This window comes from Lingula anatina, chromosome 3 (assembly GCF_051362555.1).
Source record: "Lingula anatina isolate TDL-2025a chromosome 3, LinAna3.0, whole genome shotgun sequence".
In the NCBI taxonomy this organism is placed as follows: Eukaryota; Metazoa; Brachiopoda; class Lingulata; order Lingulida; family Lingulidae; genus Lingula; species Lingula anatina.
In genome coordinates, this window is record NC_141769.1 from 3,364,127 (window position 1) to 3,384,760 (window position 20,634).

At 40.3% G+C, this 20,634-nt stretch overlaps 2 protein-coding genes across 9 annotated transcripts in view; one reads left to right on the forward strand and one right to left on the reverse strand.

Annotated features, from left to right (window-relative positions):
- LOC106154678 (uncharacterized) overlaps positions 1-20,634 on the reverse strand; it is a 74,868-nt gene that overhangs the window by 5,977 nt on the left and 48,257 nt on the right. For 6 of the 8 annotated variants that reach the window (XM_087008096.1, XM_087008092.1, XM_087008093.1 and 3 more), the window contains 8 exons: positions 5,419-5,547; positions 3,652-5,150; positions 3,043-3,206; positions 2,379-2,515; positions 1,964-2,103; positions 1,501-1,728; positions 536-1,076; positions 97-263 (listed from right to left, as the gene is read on the reverse strand). In XM_087008096.1, coding sequence (XP_086864222.1) covers positions 97-263; positions 536-1,076; positions 1,501-1,728; positions 1,964-2,103; positions 2,379-2,515; positions 3,043-3,206; positions 3,652-5,150; positions 5,419-5,547 — 3,005 coding nt within the window. The remainder of the gene's footprint in view (positions 1-96; positions 264-535; positions 1,077-1,500; positions 1,729-1,963; positions 2,104-2,378; positions 2,516-3,042; positions 3,207-3,651; positions 5,151-5,418; positions 5,548-20,634) is intronic. The other 2 variants (XM_087008098.1, XM_087008097.1) reach the window with 2 other exon arrangements.
- Positions 17,575-20,383, forward strand: LOC106179511 (uncharacterized). Its single transcript, XM_013559865.2, has one exon. It carries the CDS (start codon positions 17,996-17,998, stop codon positions 19,841-19,843), a length of 1,848 nt encoding a protein of 615 aa, XP_013415319.2. The 5' UTR covers positions 17,575-17,995; the 3' UTR covers positions 19,844-20,383.

A 20,634-nucleotide genomic window follows, 5' to 3' on the forward strand; every position in this document is an offset into this window, starting at 1 on the left:
AATTTACACACAATGGCAATGGTTAAAAAAAAAACAACAAAAACTACTTATTTACAATTCTTAACTGAGCACCTGTTTCCCTAACAAGGTCCATACCTCCCAGTCCATTCATGGTTAGAGGCACCTGTCTGCCCCTGTCCCCTGTCCAGCTGCCCTCTGAGGGGGTGATCAGGTCCTCTATGTGGTCATCCTCTCCACCAGACCATGGCTGGTCACTCAAGTCTGCTGTCCGTGCGTTCTCCCTGGACGACAAATCTCTGTCCCTGGGAGGATAAATAAATTCTTAAAGAGGGTATTTTGTAAAATAAGCCACCTTCAGGTAGACTGATATACATGTGGAGCACCTGAATGTCAACCTGGTGCCTCGTGCTTTCAGAGTGTGACATCTTTGTATAAGACTGTGAACTTGAATATGTTCCCAATGATACAGCATCATGGACCATTTCAGCAGTCCAGAAATATACTGAAACTTATTTTTGAATCCCTATTAAAAAATAATAAGCCAGACATCAGTTAAATACAGTTAACAACAAACCTCAAGTTTTCCAAAGCACCTTCCCTTCCATATAACCTTGGTCCCAGGTGATGGTCATCCTTAGACTGACCACTTTGCCCAATATGGCCATTGATCTCGTTATGGTGACTGCTGTGGTGACTCCCAGAATGACTGCTGGGATGACTGCCAGGGTGACTGCTATGGTGACTGCTTGGGTCACTGTCTCTGTCCAGCTCCCTGGAATACAACCTATTGCCGTGATCTCCAGTTTGGAATGTATAACTAGGAAAAGCAAGGTCACCACCTAGGTCACGTCCACCACCAAGGTCACGTCCACCACCAAGGGGAAGGTCACCATCAAGGTCATGACCACCACCACCACCACCACCACCACCTAAGTCAAGGTCATAAGTGTGGTACCTGTTGCCATGGTCACCAGTACGGTGGCTCACTTCTGGGTGGATCTTCTCCTCTGTCCGTCTTTGGGTACCTTCACCATACAGATCTCTGGAGTAATACCTGTTGCCTTGGTCACCAGTAGGGTGACTTGTTTCACGCTGGAGGATCTCTTCTCTGTTTTCTAGTAATGCAAAACAAGAAAGTCACACAGAAGCAAGTCTGCCACTTAAATATACTGTAATAACACACACTTTTTAAAAAATCCCTCCAACAGTACTTGGGGAACTTCGACTGGTCACATTCAGGACAGGTTGATCCATGAACTAACAGTTTAGCAGATCAAATATGGCTGACCTACCATATAATCTCCTAAAAGACACTGAATAGATTCCCAGCAAACATTAAAGAGGGACAGCCATAATTTATCTGACAATCTGTTTGTCCTAAGATCAACTTTTGTTGTGAATGCAACCATTACAAAACGCAGAGGAAAAACTTCAATTCATTATGGTCAACTCTGGCAAAAATACAATACATTTATAATAAAACCAAAATGAATCTGAACATATTTAATCATGTGAAGGGACTTATGCAGTAAGCTCTACCTGTGGACTTTGTATTGGTAGTATTCCTAGTGTGCATATGGTGAATATTGATAACAGAGGAGGTGGTGCCCTGCTGCCCCATGTCACGTGACAGCTCCAGCATCTGACGCAGTGAGTTATTGGCCTCGATGGACCTCTCCAGCTGGACACGCAGGTGGCGGATTTCTTCAAACAGGTCCGTCATGTCTGCTCCAGAGATATCCCGCAGTTTGAAATCGGCACCAGTGCCTGGACCAAACAAACAGATGAATTATATTATGATTATTTTGTTGTTTTGATGATAAAGCAATGGAATAAGAGTGAATGTTTTCTGTGGTGAGTAAATTATGCCCTATGCCATGACTTGTTTCTTGTTTTTTTAAATATGTTATAAATGTTTTTTCCAAAAATTTGAAAAATGTCAATCCTATCTAATGACTTCTATATTTATAACAAATTTATATAAAAACCAAACAAAGAGCACCTTTCTCTCTGGTCTCTTCCCTCATCTTCTCAAACACATTAAGTTCCATCTTCAATGTCTTGTTTAGACCTTGGCTCTCTTGCACCTGCTCCTCTAGGTATGTCACGGACTGCTGGGCCCTGTTCAGATCATTGATCAACCTGGAATAGTCAACATTTGATATGCATCTTAACCTATTTCTAGCAAACTGCCCCTAAATTCAATCACAGTAAAAAGTCTACATTAACCAAATGCCCCAAGTTGAATGCCACTCAAACTGAGATCAGTCCAGTAAAATTTTCCTAACTACAAACCACTACTCCCACTTCTTACAACCACACAACCTAAAGGGTCAATAGGTTTAAACAGTTTTTGGCACACAATGTCTACAGCATTTAATTCAAAACAAATCGAAGTCGCTAAAAATCAACCCTACCTCTTATTTTCTTGCCTAGAGTCCGTCAGCTGCTTGTTGACCTGGTCACTTTTCTTCTGCAGGTCAGTGTTGACCAGTTGTAACTCCTGACATGTCTTCTCCAGCTGTTTATTGGCCTGGTCAAGGTCAGAGTTCACCTGGAGATGGACACAGTGATTGACATATGTCATAGCTAAGGGCACAGTCATACCTAACACCATAATGTAATACTGACAACAGTCCTGGCATGTGGTTTGTATTGCTGTTTGCTTGCCTTATGAAGACTTGCTTAATAGAGCCTGCCTGGGATATGGACTTTTCAAAACAGAGTACCTTTGTTAAATTTTCATTGCAAGTGCATCTATTAGGTAAATCAAGAAAAAAACATTAAAATCATTAAGAAAATCATAAGCTGACAATGGTTTTTGAAAGTTGCCATAGGTGTATATACATCAGATATACCACACAAATGGGTTGCAGTGTGGCAAAGTTGAGGAATTGTTGTATTGCAGCATCCAATACAGTTTGTCCCAGTGAAGACCAACAAGCAACATATTACATATGTACCTCATGACAAGATTAAGCAATTTTTCCAACGTTTGTCATCAAAATAAATCACTTTAAAAATACTAAATAAATCAAGCTTGTTTCCAGTATACATACATGCCTTACATCCAATTCTCACCTGTTTTAATTCAACATTATTCTTCTCCAGAGCCTTGCACCTGTTCTGTAGCTCCTTCATTTCTTTCTCCAATTTTCGCACCCACTCCTCTTTCTCTATCACTGTCTGCCGCAGCTCATGTACCTCTGTCTCCGTCTGCTGCAGGTAAACATTGGTGGTGCCACCTACAGATGAGATCATACAATAAATGCCTCATTTCAAGCAGATAGTAAAGAAGTTGAAAATGAGTGTAATATCAAGGTCAAAGTAATAAGACAATGCTTTTATTTTACCTCCATTAGTCTATTTCATGTAAAAAAAAAATAAATAAACAAAAATAATGGTATTTATTTGTTTTTCAAAAGATACTAAGAGGAGTGTATGCAAGCTGTATTCAAAAGCTACTAAACTTAAAACAAAAAACCTTCGAAGAGTGATAGCGTTTAAATTTTGTCTTACATATAGTGATGATAAGAAGGATTTCATGTCTAAAGAGACTAGTTAACCCTTTATCAAAGAGTGACCAAGACCTCTAAATGAAGGCTTAAAACATTATTCCTCTTAGTTCAAAAATCATGTTTAGGCTCTAAAGACAACAATTCACAACAAACCTAGAGTGTCAAACCTTACCTCCACCTTCTCTCCTCATGTCTTCCAGACGCCTCTCCAACTTCTCACGCAGGAGGTCGTTGTTGCGGATGGACTCCTCCAGACGTTTCCTCAGCTCTCTGATCTCATTCAGGTGTTCTTGTAGGGTGCTGTGAGGGTCTCTCCTGGTCTGGCTGCTGTGAGTGGACATCCCCGGTGAACTCTGGATTCCAACAGAGGTGCCTATGTTCTCAAACAGCTTCATTTCATCCTTGAGCGTCTCATTCAACTCTTCCACAGTTTTCAACTTCTGCTGCAGGTTCACTATCAACTTGTCCTTCTCGCTGTCAGGAGGTGCTGTGCTTGTGTACGAGTGGCCTTCAAATGCCCTCTGGCCCCTATGACCTTGAGATGACCTTTGACCTGACCTGTGAGAAGAATTTGTCGACCTGCCATCCCTTTGACTGTGGTGTGTTGATGAGCTATTAGATGGCCTAGAAGACTCAATCCTTCTGTCCCTCTCCTTGTTATCTCTCCCCTCGCCTTCAAAGATACGAGACTGACTCTGTAAATGGTCATTTGGCAGGTCAGGGTCAACTAGATGCCTGTGACCTTGGCCAAAGAGCTCTTGGTCAAGCTGCCCATTGGTCACTCTGAACTCCAAACCATTGAGGTCACCATCGTCATCATGTCCTGTATCCCTGAGATCAACAATCACATCTTCACGTGATCCAAATATATTGTGAGCATACGAGGAATCGCCGTATGGGCGTCCATGCCTGCCAGTCCTGTCTTGCAAGTCATGCTGCCCCCTGTTGGAGAAACTGTCTGCACTGGCAGCTGTTCTGTCTCCAGAAGGCTGACGCAGCGAACTAACGCGTGAGCTATGGAGGCTACTTGATGACAAGCCACTTTCTTCCACTACTGTGCTGCCCTCTACAGTTCTGCCAGTTAGGCGTGGCTCGCGATGTGAGCCACTGGCACTACGGTGCCTTAACCGTTCAATATCTAAAGAGTCTCCAACATCACCTGGCCTGTATTTCACACTGCCTCTAAGCTGCTCATCCCCAGAGTCACTGGAAACAGATGGCCCCACTTCCCTGGCTCCCCCACCTCCAACTTTCCTAGACTTTCTGTATTGCTTAGACTTGACATCTTTTCTATTGTGTGCTGTTCCAGAGCTGCTGGAAAAGCTTGACCAGTCTTGGCCTCTGTCGGACCCTTGTTGACCTCTTAGTGACCTCTGACCATCATGGCGATCTGCACTCCTCCTACTTCCACCAGACGACCTAGCATCAAGGTCGTCCAAGTCAACTTGACCTCTGCGGTCCAAGTTTCCTTGTCTTGTGGCTGGGAAAGCGTGAGTGCTGGGTGATGACCGATCCATCTGATCAAGGTCGTATTGGTCAAGCCCTTCTGGTCCCCAAATTTCTCTCTCCTCTGTGGGTATATTAGAGTCAGTTGGTCTCTTTTGCAGTTGATCAATAATCTTCTGGAGCTTGGCTATCTTTTTGTTTTTCTCTTCAACTTCACAGCCAAGTCTTATGAAAAAAATGATAAAAGAATGATTTAGTTAAAAAAGCACATTCTTCAAACTCCCATCAATTTCCATACCATAGCACTAAAAATCTTTCAAAGAAATATCATATTGTTACCAATGAAATATGCCCAGCTTCAAACAAACATTTACAGCTTACAGTCCACTTTCAAAGCAAATCATTCTTCCAATAAAATGGCCTGACTTCAAAACCATGCAATCTTAAAACAATCACATAAACTTCAATCAAATCAACGTCCGTTCTCTCTCACCTGTGTAGTTCCTGGCCAGTCTGCTGCGCCTGTTCCTGGTTGTTCTGCAGCAGAAGTTTCAGTTGCTCCAACTGCTGTCCTCTCTTCTGCAGCTCTGACTGGAGACGCTGGACTTCTGCTTTCAACTCTCTGGGGATCACAATCAGAAATACCCAGTAGTGTTTAATAATAATAAGGTTTATTTAAAAGCATATAATTTTCACCAAAATAACAAAGAATCTACCATCATTGTTTTTTACTTGAAATATTGATTTGGATCAAGTTTCCAATGATTTGGCAAACAAAGCAATCACACTGAAGCAGATTCTGTATTGTTGTTATACCACTTCCAAAGGCTGACTTCTATTTCTCTAATCCATGCATGCAGTAAATAACATGTGGATAATTCCTCTCCACAGCATGTCTAAATTCTACAATAATCATAAGTCTTAATGTCACATCATGTATGGCTCCATCTTGCAGTTCTGAGTCCAATGAATAAATCCATATTAAATAACAATGGTCTATTTTAAACCTAGACATACAGATGCAGGATGCATTAATATTATTCCAAGTACAGATCATGAAACCGATTCATGGACATACTGTTTAAGGAGTATTATATGATTGTTACCATAGTAATCAGAGAAAAGTCTGTATTATTAGTACAAGAGGACTTCCAGTCACTGTGAAACCCTATCTGCGTCAAATGTCTTTACCACTTAATGAATGCAAGTAGATTCCAAGGAACAAATTGTGAAGTACTGCCACTCAACCAACTCCACAAAATTTTTAAAGAGAAGGGTGTTCTGTAAAACCCGTTTACAAGTCATCTGGGTGGAGTATGTATAAAACTTGATACCTAACCTTCTACTTGCTGTATCTTGCCTCCAATTTATCACTTAATGTCACAGCAAACACATTAAAAACCTGCGAAATGAGAGACTTTGAGCCAAGTCTCCACATAAAAACATACGGTAATGTGCCATGAATTTCGAACAGTAAAAAATAATTAAATTTGGGAAAAGATCGTTCTGGCCGAAATTCATGAAATGGAGATGCTCAGAACTTCCGAAAGTTCGAATTTCATGGAATTCTGTCAATTTTGACCGGAAGTTGTCTGTTCGTCGCTAGGCTTTCTGTTATCTTCTCCCAACGATCTATTTAGAGTTACCATAATTTATGATGTGTGAGTGTCGGTAATTGCGACCAAAGGTATACACGTACTTTCACCCGATCACTGTGTATGGCCCATAGATAGAGCGGTAATGTTGTCTAGGGCCGCAAAACAGTATCGTTATCAGTAGTGTCGTTTTTCAAAAGCGATTCTGGCAGCCAGAAACAAGTGTCGTTTTTCAAAAACGATCCTGGTGCTCAGAACGGGAGTAGACGGAGGGAGAGACGGCCGACGATTAGCGTCTGCCACGGCCAGATAACCTTTACTATGGAAGCTTAGTGTTACCGTTGCTCCTTTCCGTGCACTGAAACCGAGACAACAGCCGATCAGTGTCTATGGCGCACGTGCAGGTAGCCTTCATCTGCGATAAGTGTCTTCCGCGACCAGGTTCGTTGCCTTTACCGTTAAAGTCGGGCGGAGCTTTACGCGCGAATGCGTCCTCATCGCGCCGTTCGCGGGTCGGTGTCTCCCACGCATACGTAGCCTTCCCTGCAGAAGCCGGCCTCGGCACTACGGCCTCTCCTCCGTGCGGGGAGGCCACTACGACCGCAGATCGGTATGTGCGGCGCACAGGTAGCCTTCGCCACGGCAGCCGAACTGTGTATTACGTTCTCTCTCCGTCGTGCGCTGCGACCAAGATGACCGCTGATTGTTGTCTGCGATGAAATATACTAGGTTTGGGGGGGGGGGGGGGGGCGTTTTTTATTTTCGCTCAGGCAACCCAATCTTAACCAGCAGCAGCAACTGATTTCCTGGCGCATAGTTGCGTCAATGTACGCATTTGAAAAGCGTGTACGTTTTGTCATGGAAACCATCTTCAAACAAACACGAGAGATAGGTAATCTAGAGTAAACCGAAAAGGCAGTTTTTATATTCGTTCAAGGGACTGGAAGATCGTCAATGGGAGATAGTGATCGATCTGAGCGCGACAATAAGCCAATTTCCACACTAGTTCAAGGGACTTCGTTACTATATTCGTCAGCAAGAGATCGTCAGCGATCCGAGCAAGCATAGAAGCTTGGACTTTTTGTCCATGCTAGAAGGCAATTTTCATGTAATCAGCAGGATATGGTTTGCTGGTTTGCGACAGGGGCGTAACCAGGCATACGCACGGAAACACTGTGCGTATTTAATTTCTTGGCCAACCATGATATTATTCTCTATAAATCTAGTGTACTTTTCAAGGAATATTATCGAAAATCCCCTTCGATTATAAGTTAATGTCACCTGAATGTACAAATTCTCTGTATAATTTATATATGCACCATTGTTCTGACACCCTTCTCGTTTGCTTTCACAGAACTGAGGTAAACAATACTAGTTACCATCTGAAGTCCGATCTTAATCGTCCATCTAGCTGGAACTTGCTTTACCTCTTAATTAGAGGGTAAAGTGCCCTTCCGCTCACAGGTAGCTTTTGTATTGAGTGTATCGAACGCGATATTTATCTCAGATAAAATCTACCTGTGTGTTATTTCAAAGAGCTGCTCCAGCAGACCTGGGGGCACTAGATAAATCTGATCATCGGGCTAAACAAGGAGCCAGAGAAACAAAGGAAGATTGATTTTTCCTGCAAAGTTTCAAAGAATTTTGACACGAACTTGATCCAGCTTAACCCTCCAAACTAACGGGGTGGCATGGACAATTTTTACAAAATTTACAAACAATTAAACTTAGATATATTACAATTTTATTCTTTAATATAATTTTGGGAGGCATGCACCCGCATGTAAGCTGGGTGATGTCAGTAAGCCCCTAGTTAAATAAATATACCCTTATGAGCAAGGCTTTTCCCAGCGAACCGTCCAGCCGTCATTTGGACGGCCGCTGACATCACCGGACGGCCTATATTTTCAAAGACGGCTAGACGGCTTGCGACTTTTTTTAATGGCGTCTTGGCTTGTCGGGACAGCCGTGGACGTTGTAAGAAATTTTCTTAGAGTAATTTGACGTACCTAGCTTTTATGATGCGTCAGAGATGAATGGTACTACTTTGTAGTGTACGCAGTCACGCAGATCTTCAGTCACGACGAAACTACTTCCTAAAGCTTACAAAACACAATAAAATGTTTCTATGAACTTTAAGATACACATTCCACTCCGTATGCAGCAGTGACAAGAGTGACCTTCATGCGGTACAAAACACTAAGCAAACTACAGGCCAATTTGTGAAAGGGGACACCTTCCGGACCTTCATACGCACGGCAACTGACAAAGCTGATTGACAAAAAGGAAAATTTCAAATTTTCAGCGAGAGATCGTTCGCAATCCGAGAGAGACCAGGAGGCAATTTTCATATTTGTTAAAGAGACTTCGTAAGCCAAAGGGTGAGACGAGAACGCAATTTTCGTATCGTCAGCGTCGCAATCCGAGTGAAACGAGAAAGCTCATACTCGTTCAGTGGCTTTCGTTTGCGGAAGATCGTCAGCCGGAGATCGTTCTCGATTGTTTTTAACCCTCCATCCCTCCCCACTGGAATTTATAATTTTTAAAAATATTTTTCATTTCATTTGTACATTTCAAGGGACTTCATTACCGGAAGATCGTCAGCGGGAGATCGTGAACGATCTGAGCGAGACAAGAAAGCAATAATGGTTATCTTTATTGCAGCTCTTAATATTGCTCTTTTGTTCTGTTACTGAAGTCTCTACTGTTAACAATGCTATTGTGCGCCTCAGCAAAACTACCGATCGCTATCTCACACCGAATACTGCGGTAAAGAAACAACAGCCCGACAGTACGACTCTTAATAGAATCTCCTGTTATCTGAATGAATAGATATGACGATGTTGTTTAGCATCCTAAACTAACTGTACTGATCGTTATCTTGCACCTTGGGCCGCACACGTAGTACTCAGGTAAAGGTACGCTACGGCAACATTGCCGACTGTTAGATCTTTATAAGCGCGAGAATAGCCCGGTGGCCGATTTTAAGGTGTACGAAATTCACAAAATCAAGATCGCGCAAAATTGCTTACTGGCCGAAATTCATGGTCCAGAAAAAACTCCAGACGGCCGATTTTAAGATCGTTCGAAATTCAAGAGCCGTTCGAAATTCATGGCACTTTACCGTACCTGTGTCAATGCAACTGAAAACGAGGCACTACAATTTCTTCTTACACAATCTATAAGTACCTTGGCAACAGCACTGTTTGTATCTGATCTCTCAGTGTGTGGCAACACTTTTTAATTAAAAACTCGGAAATCACTGCCTTTAACTTCCCTTCAATCAATAAACTTATCCCTCTTACAATAATCTCTTTAAGTCTAATTTGTGCAGTTCTTGATTATAATTGATTAACACTATTTTGTTTCAGTTAAGGGAAAACACAGAACAACATATTCAGAGGCTTTAAGCAAACAAGGTGTAGACTGGAAAAGCTAGGTTATCTAACAGAAGTATCCTTTTGAAATGTGCAATCAATAGTTCATTGGTGTAAGACTGCATGGCAGCCTTTTTTTCCTACTCATGCTTTCAAAAACAATGCAGTCTGAATCATTAAACAGTTCAGGGGTGGACTGAGGCCATCTTCTGAGTCTTCAGAAAGCCGATCAGATATTCAAGTTCACACTTACGGGCATCTATGTTTTCCGTCAGAAGACAGTCAAAAATGAGAATGGATCAACAAAGATAATTTGAAAGACTGACAGAAGATAGCTCTGGATCCGCTCCTGCAGTTCCAAATTTTAAATCCACAAATGAGTTTGGCAACTTATAATGATTTGAAAGGATTTTTGAGGTTCTAGTACAAGTGAAATGAATGCAAACAAGGACGAGGTATTGTCATTGTATGAGAACATATCAACAGATAAAACAATATAAAGTTAATAACCCCAATTCTTCAATGCAATTTTTATCAGATCTGTGTCAAGAAAGGGCAATAACCTTGAAGACATTCAATGTCATAATGCAGTCTAAGAAAAGACCGAAGCTAATTTGGTCTAGACAAATTTTAAGTGTGGCATTTAGATGGGCAGAACAGTTCCCTTTCATCTTCCACCATACACTAATCAGGCATCATTTTGTCTTATTACCAATAAAATCTAAACAGAGGCTTTGAAATAAATCGCTGGGAGGGTTTTGAAGTACTCACCAGTGTCATTAAATTGAAAATGAAAGTGTTCGTGAGTGCTCAGGTAAAAGAAATTTAAGAAAATTGATTTTTTACTTCAAAGTTGCAATAATGATATTGTCAATGAAATGATGTTTGTGCAAAGGAATTTAGTCAGTGAACACTGAAGATTTATCTATTATCCAAAAACATGTACGATAAGACTGCAAGATAGGAGTTTGTTTTCCAAACGAATGCGCTAACTCTAGCTCAGATAAAAGAGAAATTTAAGAAACTGATTTTTTACTTCAAAGTTGCAATAATGATATTGTCAATAAAATGGAATTTGTGCAAAGGAAATTAGTCATTCAAGTTCAGTAGTATCTATGGGCATATCTCTACCATTTCTGGTGACACAAAGGATGGAAAAGTTGCAAAGTTCAGTTCATGGTGAAAAGTGGGTCATGGGTCAATTTCAAGGTCACAGTTAGAATGCCAGTATATGACTTCCTATTCAAGTTCAATAGTAATTATGTGTGTATCTCTGCCAGTTTTGGAGATACAAGGGATAGAAAAGTTGCACACAGTTCATAGTGAAAAGTAGGGCATTTAAAAACACTAATAAAAATCAAAATTGGTCAGGGGGGGATCACATAAATCTGAGCTTTTTGCTTATGTTTCAAAAATGTAAATTTACTTCAGGGTTATAGAAAACAAAAATTTAATTTCATGAGGAAATAAAAAATATCCACACTCAAAATATAAATAACATAATGGCACACAGTCACTGTTAGTGCAAGTAATCAAAATTAAGAGACACTGTCTCAGTCAATGATCACGTAGGCAGGACCAGTAGAGGCCCCTGTGTGCTGCATGCCATTTGTACTAACAACTAAATCAAATATAATGCTTGTTATCACTACTGACATGGTACAGTTTCCACAAATTATTTCAAGGTCCCCATCACTTGATCATCTACTTTCACCATATAAAGAGTGCTTAAGATAGACACTTAACATTTTACTGTTGAACCATTCACTGAATGCCTTGTGTTATGATGTGACAACATGGCCGAGGCACTGGCAGCAGCTTTCACGGATAATCTCTTGACATGTAGCATCTGTCTGGGAGATTACGAAGACCCCCGTGTGCTGCCTTGCTACCATACATTTTGCTATGGTTGTATCTGTGACCATGCTAAGAGAACTCTTACTCCAAATAGAACATTTCTATGCCCTGTTTGCCGGGAAGAAATCCAGTTTCCAGTTGGTGGACTTATTCAGCTGAAAAAGAATTTTGTCTTCAGTAAGGCCAAGGACATCATAACCCAGCAACAACCAGATAGAGGGGCATCACAGAGTGAACAGACCAATGTAGCAGCAGTGACACAAGCCACTTCAAAAATGACCATTAGTTGTGAGAAACATCCTGATCTTAAGTTAAAATACTACTGTGAAGATGATGATACCGTTGTATGTGGTGACTGTGTATCAACAGAACACTATAGACATGGTATTGTGCCAGTTGAAAATGTTGCAGATATCAATCGGAAAAAGATTAAAAATGTCCTTGTGAAAACTTTGCCAAAACTGAACATGTTCAAAGAAGCAGTTGCCAAGGAAACAGCCACTGAAACAGAAGAAACACGAATCATGGCAGCCTCCATCTGCAAAATCAAAGAACAGGCTAAATGCATTCGAAGATTGGTTGATCAGAGGGAGCAAGAACTGATATCAAAAGTAAATTCTGCTTGTGATATAAAAAAAAAGCAGAAGGAGGCCAACAAGGACACCCTTGAACTTTACCATGACTCCTTGTGGAGTGCTTGCAATTTTGCCCAAGAACTTATCACAAATGGTTCTGACTCTGAGATAATGATTCACACCAAAGCTTTGACAGAGAGACTGGCAGCGATGGAGAAAATGCCAGTGCCAACTCCAGACACACCAGACCAGATATCCTACAGCCCTGGTAAGATATCTACTGCTGGGCTGGAAGCCATGTTAGGACAGGTGACAGTACAGTCACAACCTCCTAGACAGGGAACAAATCTACCAAATCCAGCATCACATCTTCCTGATTTCATAGAGAAGGCAGAATGTGTACATTCCTTCACTGCTAAATTGAAAAATGATAATGATTCCATAACTGGGTTGACCGTAGATAAAAGGTATATGTTCATTGTTAACAGTAATACGGAAAGCAAATATGAGAGAACAAATGTATACACACATAACGGGCAATTCAAATTTGCTATAAAACCCAATGATTCATATGATGTGGCTGTGTCACAGACTGGTCAGCTGTATATAACATCACCGGATGAAAAATGTGTTAAAGTGTATTCTACCAGAGGTACGAAGATAAAAACCATAGGTTGCGGTATACTTGAGGAGCCATATGGTATAACAATGAACAGGAAAGGTCATGTGATGGTTTGTGACAGAAGAAAGAAATCCATCTTCACCTTCAATGCAGACAGTGAACAGCTCCTAAACACTATTCCACTAAGGATGTGTAAATGCCCATGGTACATCGCAGTGAACAGTGTGAATGATAACATTGTGGTATCAGACCGTGGCTGTGTATATGTGCTGTCAACTACTGGTGATCAGCTGTACCAGTATGGCACACAAGGCAGTGGTGATGGTCAGCTACGGACACCATGTGGAATGTGCACAGACAGCTATGGTCACATCTTCATTGCTGACTGTTTAAACCACAGGATAGTGGCACTGGATACACAAGGACAGTTTGTCAAATACATTGCCACTAAGGATGATGGGTTGTGGTATCCCACAGCATTAACCATCAACCCTGCTGGCCAGCTGGTGGTGGCAGAGCAGTGGGGCAAAATTAAGACATTCCAGTACTTACAATAAGTAGTCAGTTCACATTTTACATTTTACAAAACTAAACTATAAAGTAACAATGCTATTGAGTTGATGACAGGTTGGAGAAACTAAGAAACTACAATAAAACATTCCACAGTATATAATGATCTGACAGTATAAATGCGTTTACTCTATTAATCATGGTAAACAAGCTTACCACTAATTTAATGATAACAATAACTTGTTAGTACAAGTGGTCAGTGTTTAACTGTTTATTTAACCCAAGTCCTGATCTGGGAACTGGTCCATTTACATTAGAAAAGTTAGCTCTGATAGGACCTCTGTCAGGTCTTAACTGCAGTCGAAAGTGCCATTGTGAATGGGGAAATTAGCGATATAAAAATTTTTTTAAGTACAAGTGGTCAGCAAAGGGAGGTACCAACTGATGCAGACATAAAAGAAAAAAAAAATGAAGTACAAAAATTATCACCAAATGTTAACTATGCACCAAATTTAATTACGCAAATTTTGGACAAGGGTCCACTGTGACAAGCACCACACCTAGACCCGTGCACTGACAGAGCCCAAAATTTACATAGGATGAGATTAAATTATGTGTGACCTAAATCCAAGAGATGGTTGCATAGACCCCTGTAGTTTAGAATAAGAAGGGGTAATGGTGAAATAGTGGCTGATACAGCAGAGCTGGCACACGCACCAGGTCGGGAGTAAAAATCATGTGTACCACAAGCGCCGCAATGGTGGTACAATAAGTATGTTAAGTACAAGTTCTCAAAATAAATGCACACCATGTGTAAGTGAATGAAAACCTCAGCGAGAGAGAGAGAGAGAGAGAGAGAGAGAGAGAGAGAGAGAGACGGGGGGGGGGGGGGGGGGGATGACTAGTTAACGAACAAAGTAAACTATATCACTGCATTCCCTCTACCAGGCAAAAGATTGATTTTCCACAGATATTCACAGATATGTCTCTAGATAAATAATCGGTCATTTTGGTCTGATGTCACCCTGTACTGAAATCTCAAGGATGGTTACATGGCTTGTAATCTATTACATAACTACTCAGGCACGGTCACTTAGCAGTAATCAAGATAGTTAACTGCTCATCTGTGAGAATAAAACAGCCTATTGGTAGACAGACAAGGCAGGTTGCGTAACAAGCGTTACATTGCGTGAAGCCCAGCTCTCACTGAGCTCCTGCAGAGCGAGTACAAAGCCTTCTACACGTGGGCAGAGTTATTTGCTTCCTCCTGGCCTAACGTAACAGGGTCGACTCAGCAAATATGTCCACAAAAATAACTGCGGCTCTGGTAGAGGGTAATCACTGCACAACACTGTATTATACTGTATCGGCTGATCATGATGTACTGGCAGGGAGACGGGAGGGGGTGGGTAAAGGGGGCAAATAGTGGCATGACTCAGTGACCTTTAATTTTAAGAAAATGAGAAAAATGGAGAATAAGGAAAACCTGGTAATATTATCTGTCAGAGAGAGAGAGAAGAGAGAGAGGAGAGAGAGAGAGAGAGGGGAGGGAAAGATATAGTAGTTTTAAGGTGTGCCAGAAGGAGTCAAGGAGGAGAGAAACTGGACCAAATAAACCTTAGTACCTCATTATGAAAAATTTAAAATTTAAAAATGAAAAGTTTCTGGACTTACAACCTAACAAACAAGAGGAGATAATAAACAATGCACAAGTTTTATCAGATCTGTGTCAGTAGGGACAGAACCATGCAGACAAATCAAATATCATAATGCAGTCTGAGAGATGACTGTAAGTGCCAGATTCCTTGCTTTAGATATACAAGGTGTGAGTAGTTTTCATGACTTGCGTGAGTAGCGTGCCTGTTTTGAACGTAACGTAACCGAGTTATAACGCTACAGGATTTTGCACAAGTAGGGTCTCTCCTGCATTTTACCGTTATTTCCAACGTTGTATGGTGTATTGTTACAGTTGTACGGAGAAATCATAATGTAAGTGTTTATCTTATCAAAATATATTTGAACATTGTATTTATTAGTTTTCTGTATAAATAATAAAGGTAAAATATTGGTATAATAGCTAGAGCACCTGATAGGGTGTGGCCATTAGTATGAAATACAGTAAATGTAAAATACGAGAACGCATTGTTATAATTGTCAACTGTAAAGCTTTGCTGTAATTCAGTATTTAGTTTTAATTAAAATTATATTATGGTAATTGCATTATAAGGTAAATTTCATATTATTTGTGCTCATTGAATAGATGTAACAGATTCAAGTCTCGCTATATAAAGCCGACTTAATGCAGTGTATGAAATGGCCGCCAGCCCGCCAGCCCGAGGCTGGTAACTTTCAGGCCGGGCGGGTAAGATTTACAAATTACCCGCCCGACGGGCTGGCTATTTTTACAGCCTATTTTCACCTTTTATTTTGTCTATGTTCACAAGCGATTTCAGCAAAATATCAAATCAACTCACTGTTTACACCCACTTTCATAGAAGCAAAGAACTAACCAAATAGCTTGCAACAGAACGCTTGTATCGAAATGTAACCAACAGTGTCACTCTCAGTGGCCTCGTTTTCGAAGATCCGTCTGTGTGATATGAATTGAAAGACAATTTGAAACGCCGTGCGTCAGATGTAATTCTTTTCCCACGTGCTTTCATCTTGGGCAGTCAAAAATGAAAAAAATTCTATCAAGTCCGATAGAGAAGTTCACAAAAGAAAAACAATTGAGGAAAGATATAAAAATCAGAAAAATTACGACAGAACCAAACAAAAGAGAACAAATTGGGACCCATGGAAAGGTGACTTGCAATGAGTCGAGTGGCAACATTTTTTTTGTAAAACCGTAACCTGAAAGTATCACGCACTGCGACTGAGCGCAAGTATCTCGATCCAATAACTCGCCCATACTCGCCCCATATAATAAATTGTAGCCTCTATGTGATATAGCTATTCGAGATACGGGGCCCTGCAGGACTGTCTATGGGCCATTTAGCGTGCAGGACCGTTCCCGACCGCTTTAAGCAATAGGCCCCCTATTCAAAGGGACCCTACGTGCTGAATTCTTTCTTCTTTACTGTCAGCACATAGATCGATTTATTTGACAAGAATATATATGTATTTGGCCATACTTGTTGCTACACAGAAAAGAAAAAATTATGATCAAATGATCAAATGAATAAAAGTTATGAATAAATTATTGAAGAAGAAATGAGACAGCCTGCAAGGTGAACATAAACTGAATATATTGACCCCCTCCCCCGCCTGCTTAAGGGCCCTGAAATTTTTTGGTATTTTAGATGGTGAATGGTGCCATTTGGTATGGTCTAGAACTATAATTCAAGTAGTGAAAAGTTTTATTTCAAGAGGTGATTTATTTATTTATTTATTATTTTTTTGCTGAAATTGAAAGGGGGGGCGTCAGGACCCCCCCCCCCCCCCTCTAAAACCAACACTGACAAGGTATCATTCAGTAGAAATTCCCACTAATTTCCAAATGTCCATGCATAAGGCATGATATTGCCCTTTCATTTCCAAATTACTCTCCAAAGAATGCATTCTAGACCCCCTCAGCATACCTCTCTTAACTCTAGGGGTTATCAAAACTAGGGCTTTTCAGAGTTACCTGCCCGGCGGTCTGGCTAGTAATTTCCTTGAATTTCATACACTGCTTAATGTAATGTTCAATATATCTAGTAAAATACAGTTATGTATTTGATGTATGTAATTTAAATGTTCAGATGTACATGTATAAGTATTTATATAGTTTCCTTTACTTATTTTATTTATTTATTGTTTTCTTTCCTAGATTATGTACCTTGCTGACTTGATGATTTGCTGACTTGCTGATATTTTGACTTGCTCATTTGCTGTACCGACATAAGAGATGTGAATGGCAAAATGTTAACTGAACTGAACGTTGAAATAAAGCATGAGTTAAATATATTCTCCACTGTCTCAACGATTTCACAATGACCAAGACTTAATTGATTCAGACTGATTTTAATTTTGTCTCTAATGTGGGTTGTATAATTAATTATACATTGTATTTAAATTAATCATTTAAAAACACTAATCAAAATCAAGCGGATCAGTGTAAGGGTATGGGTCACATAACTCATAGTATAAATCTGAGCTTTTTGCTTAAATGTAAATTTACTTTAAGGTTATAGAAAAAAAAATCTAATTTCATTAGGCAAGCAATATCCACATACAAAGTGTACATTTAACATAATGACAGAGTAACACACTGTTAATGCAAGTAATCAAAATTAAGAGACGTTGATTATCCTTGTTCCAATCAATGATACCATAGGCAGGACCAGTAGTGGCTCCTGTGTGCTGCATGGCTACCTGCCAACCATATGAAAATAGTACATGTTATCTTTACTGACATGGTATAGTCACATTGTTTTCAGATGAGATACCCATCACCTGATCATCTGCTACCACCATATAAAGAGTGCTCAAGATAGTTACTTCACATTTTACTGTGAAGTTCACTGAATGCCTTGTGCTATGACGTGACAACATGGCTGAGGCACTGGCAGCAGCTTTCACAGATAATCTCTTGACATGTAGCATCTGTCTGGGAGAGTATGAGGACCCCCGTGTGCTGCCTTGCTACCATACATTTTGCTATGGTTGCATATGTGACCATGCCGTTAGAACTCTAACTCAAAATAGAACATTTCTATGCCCTGTTTGCCGGGAAGAAAACCAGTTTCCAGTTGGTGGACTTATTCAGCCGAAAAAGAATTTTGTATTTAGTAAGGCCAAGGACATTATAACCCAGCGACAATTAGACAGAGGGGCATCAGAGAGTGAGCAGATCAATCTAGCAGCAGTGACACAAACCACTGCAAAAATGACCATCAGTTGTGAGAAACATCCTGATCTTAAGTTAAAATACTACTGTGAAGATGATGATACTGTTGTATGTGGTGACTGTGTATCAACAGAACACTACAGACATGGTATTGTGCCAGTTGAAAATGTTGCAGATATCAATCGGAAAAAGATTAAAACTTTCCTTGTGAAAACTTTGCCAAAACTGAATATGTTCAAAGAAGCAGTTGCCAAGGAAACAGCCAATGAAATAGAGGAAACACGAATCATGGCAGCCTCCATCAACAATATCAAAGAACAAGTTCAACGTATTCGAAGATTAGTTGATCAGAGGGAGCAAGAACTGATATCAAAAGTAAATTCTGCTTGTGATATCAGAAAAAAGGAGAAGGAGGCCAACAAGGACATCCTTGAACTTCACCATGCCTCCTTACAGAGTGCTTGCAATTTTGCCCAGGAACTTATCACAAATGGTTCTGACTCTGAGATAATGATTCACACGAAGGCTCTGACAGAGAGACTGGCAGCAATGGAAAAAATGCCAGTGCCAACTCCAGACACACCAGACCAGATATGCTATAGTCCTGGTGAGATATCTACTGCTGGGCTGGAAGCCATGTTAAGACAGGTGACAATACAGTTGCAACCTCCTAAACCTCCGGCTCGACTGACACCTATACCTGCTAGACAGGGAACAAATCTACCAAATCCAGCATCGCATCCTCCTGATTTCGTAGAAAAGGCAGAATGTGTGCATACCTTCACTGCTACATTGAAAAATGATGAGGATTCCATAACTGGGTTGGCCATAGATGAAAAGTATATGTTTATTGTGACTAGTAATATGCAAAACAAATATGAGAGAACAAATGTATACACATATAAAGGGCAATTCAAATTTGCTATAAAACTTAATGATTCATTTGATGTGGCTGTGTCACAGACTGGTCAGCTGTATATAACATCAGTGGGTGATCAATGTGTCCAAGTGTATTCTACCAGAAGTAGGAAGATAAAAACCATGGGTTGCGGTATACTTGAGGAGCCTTATGGTATAACACTGAACAGGCAAGGCCATGTGATGGTTTGTGACAGAAGAAAGAAAGCCATCTTCACCTTCAATGCAGACAGTGAACAGCTAAACACTATTCCACTCAGGATGTGTAAATGCCCATGGTACATCGCAGTAAACAGTGTGAATGATAACATTGTGATATCAGACCATGGCTGTGTACGTGTGCTGTCTCCTGCTGGTGGTCAGCTGTACAAGTATGGCGGCACTCAAGGCAGTGGTGATGGTCAGCTGTGGTTTCCATGTGGAGTGTGCACAGACAGCTATGGTCACATCTTCATTGCTGACTGTTACAACCACAGGATAGTGGCACTGGATACACAAGGACAGTTTGTCAAATACATTGCCACTAAGGATGATGGGTTGGGGTATCCCACAGCATTAACCATCAACCCTGCTGGCCAGCTGGTGGTGGCAGAGCAGTGGGGCAAAATTAAGACATTCCAGTACTTACAATAAGTAGTCAGTTCACATTTTACATATTGCAATACTGAATTCTAAAGTAACAATGGAATTGAGATGATGACAGGTTGGAGAAACCTGCTGATAAACTACAATAAAACATTCCAGTGTATGATGATCTGACAGTATAAATATGTATATATTATAATGCTGATCTCTATTAATCATGGTAAACAAGGAGGTTACCACTAATTTACTGATAAAAATAACTTGTAAGTACAAGTGGTCAGTGTTTAACTGTGATTTTAACCCAAGTCCTGATCTGGGTTAATTTGGACCTTGGTCAGGAGAACTGGTCCATTCACATTAGAAAAGTCAACTCTGAAAGGACCTCCGTCAGGCCTTAACCACAGACGAAAATGCTAATGTGAATGGGGTAATTTACCCATACACATTTTTTTTAGTACAATTGGTCAGCAAAGGGGGTACCATCTGCCCCTGCTGACAAGATCATTTATACTGATATAAAGAATGATACAAACAACATCAGTGACTTTTAATTTTGATTACTTGCTTTAATTCTGTGGCAATATGCTATATATGTACATTGTGTATGTGGATGCCATTGCTTTATATTGACTTTTTCTGATTAAAAAATATTTTTTTAAAATCAAATCCTGAAGTTAACTTACAATTTTTAAAGGTAAACACATATAATAGCTCTTTTACTGTAAGTTATATTATCTACCTTACACTGATCAGGGGGATTTTATTAATGAAGTGTAATAGAAAATTAATCTTAGTACAAAGTATAGCTATTCTACCTATCTTCAAGTAACATTTCAAAA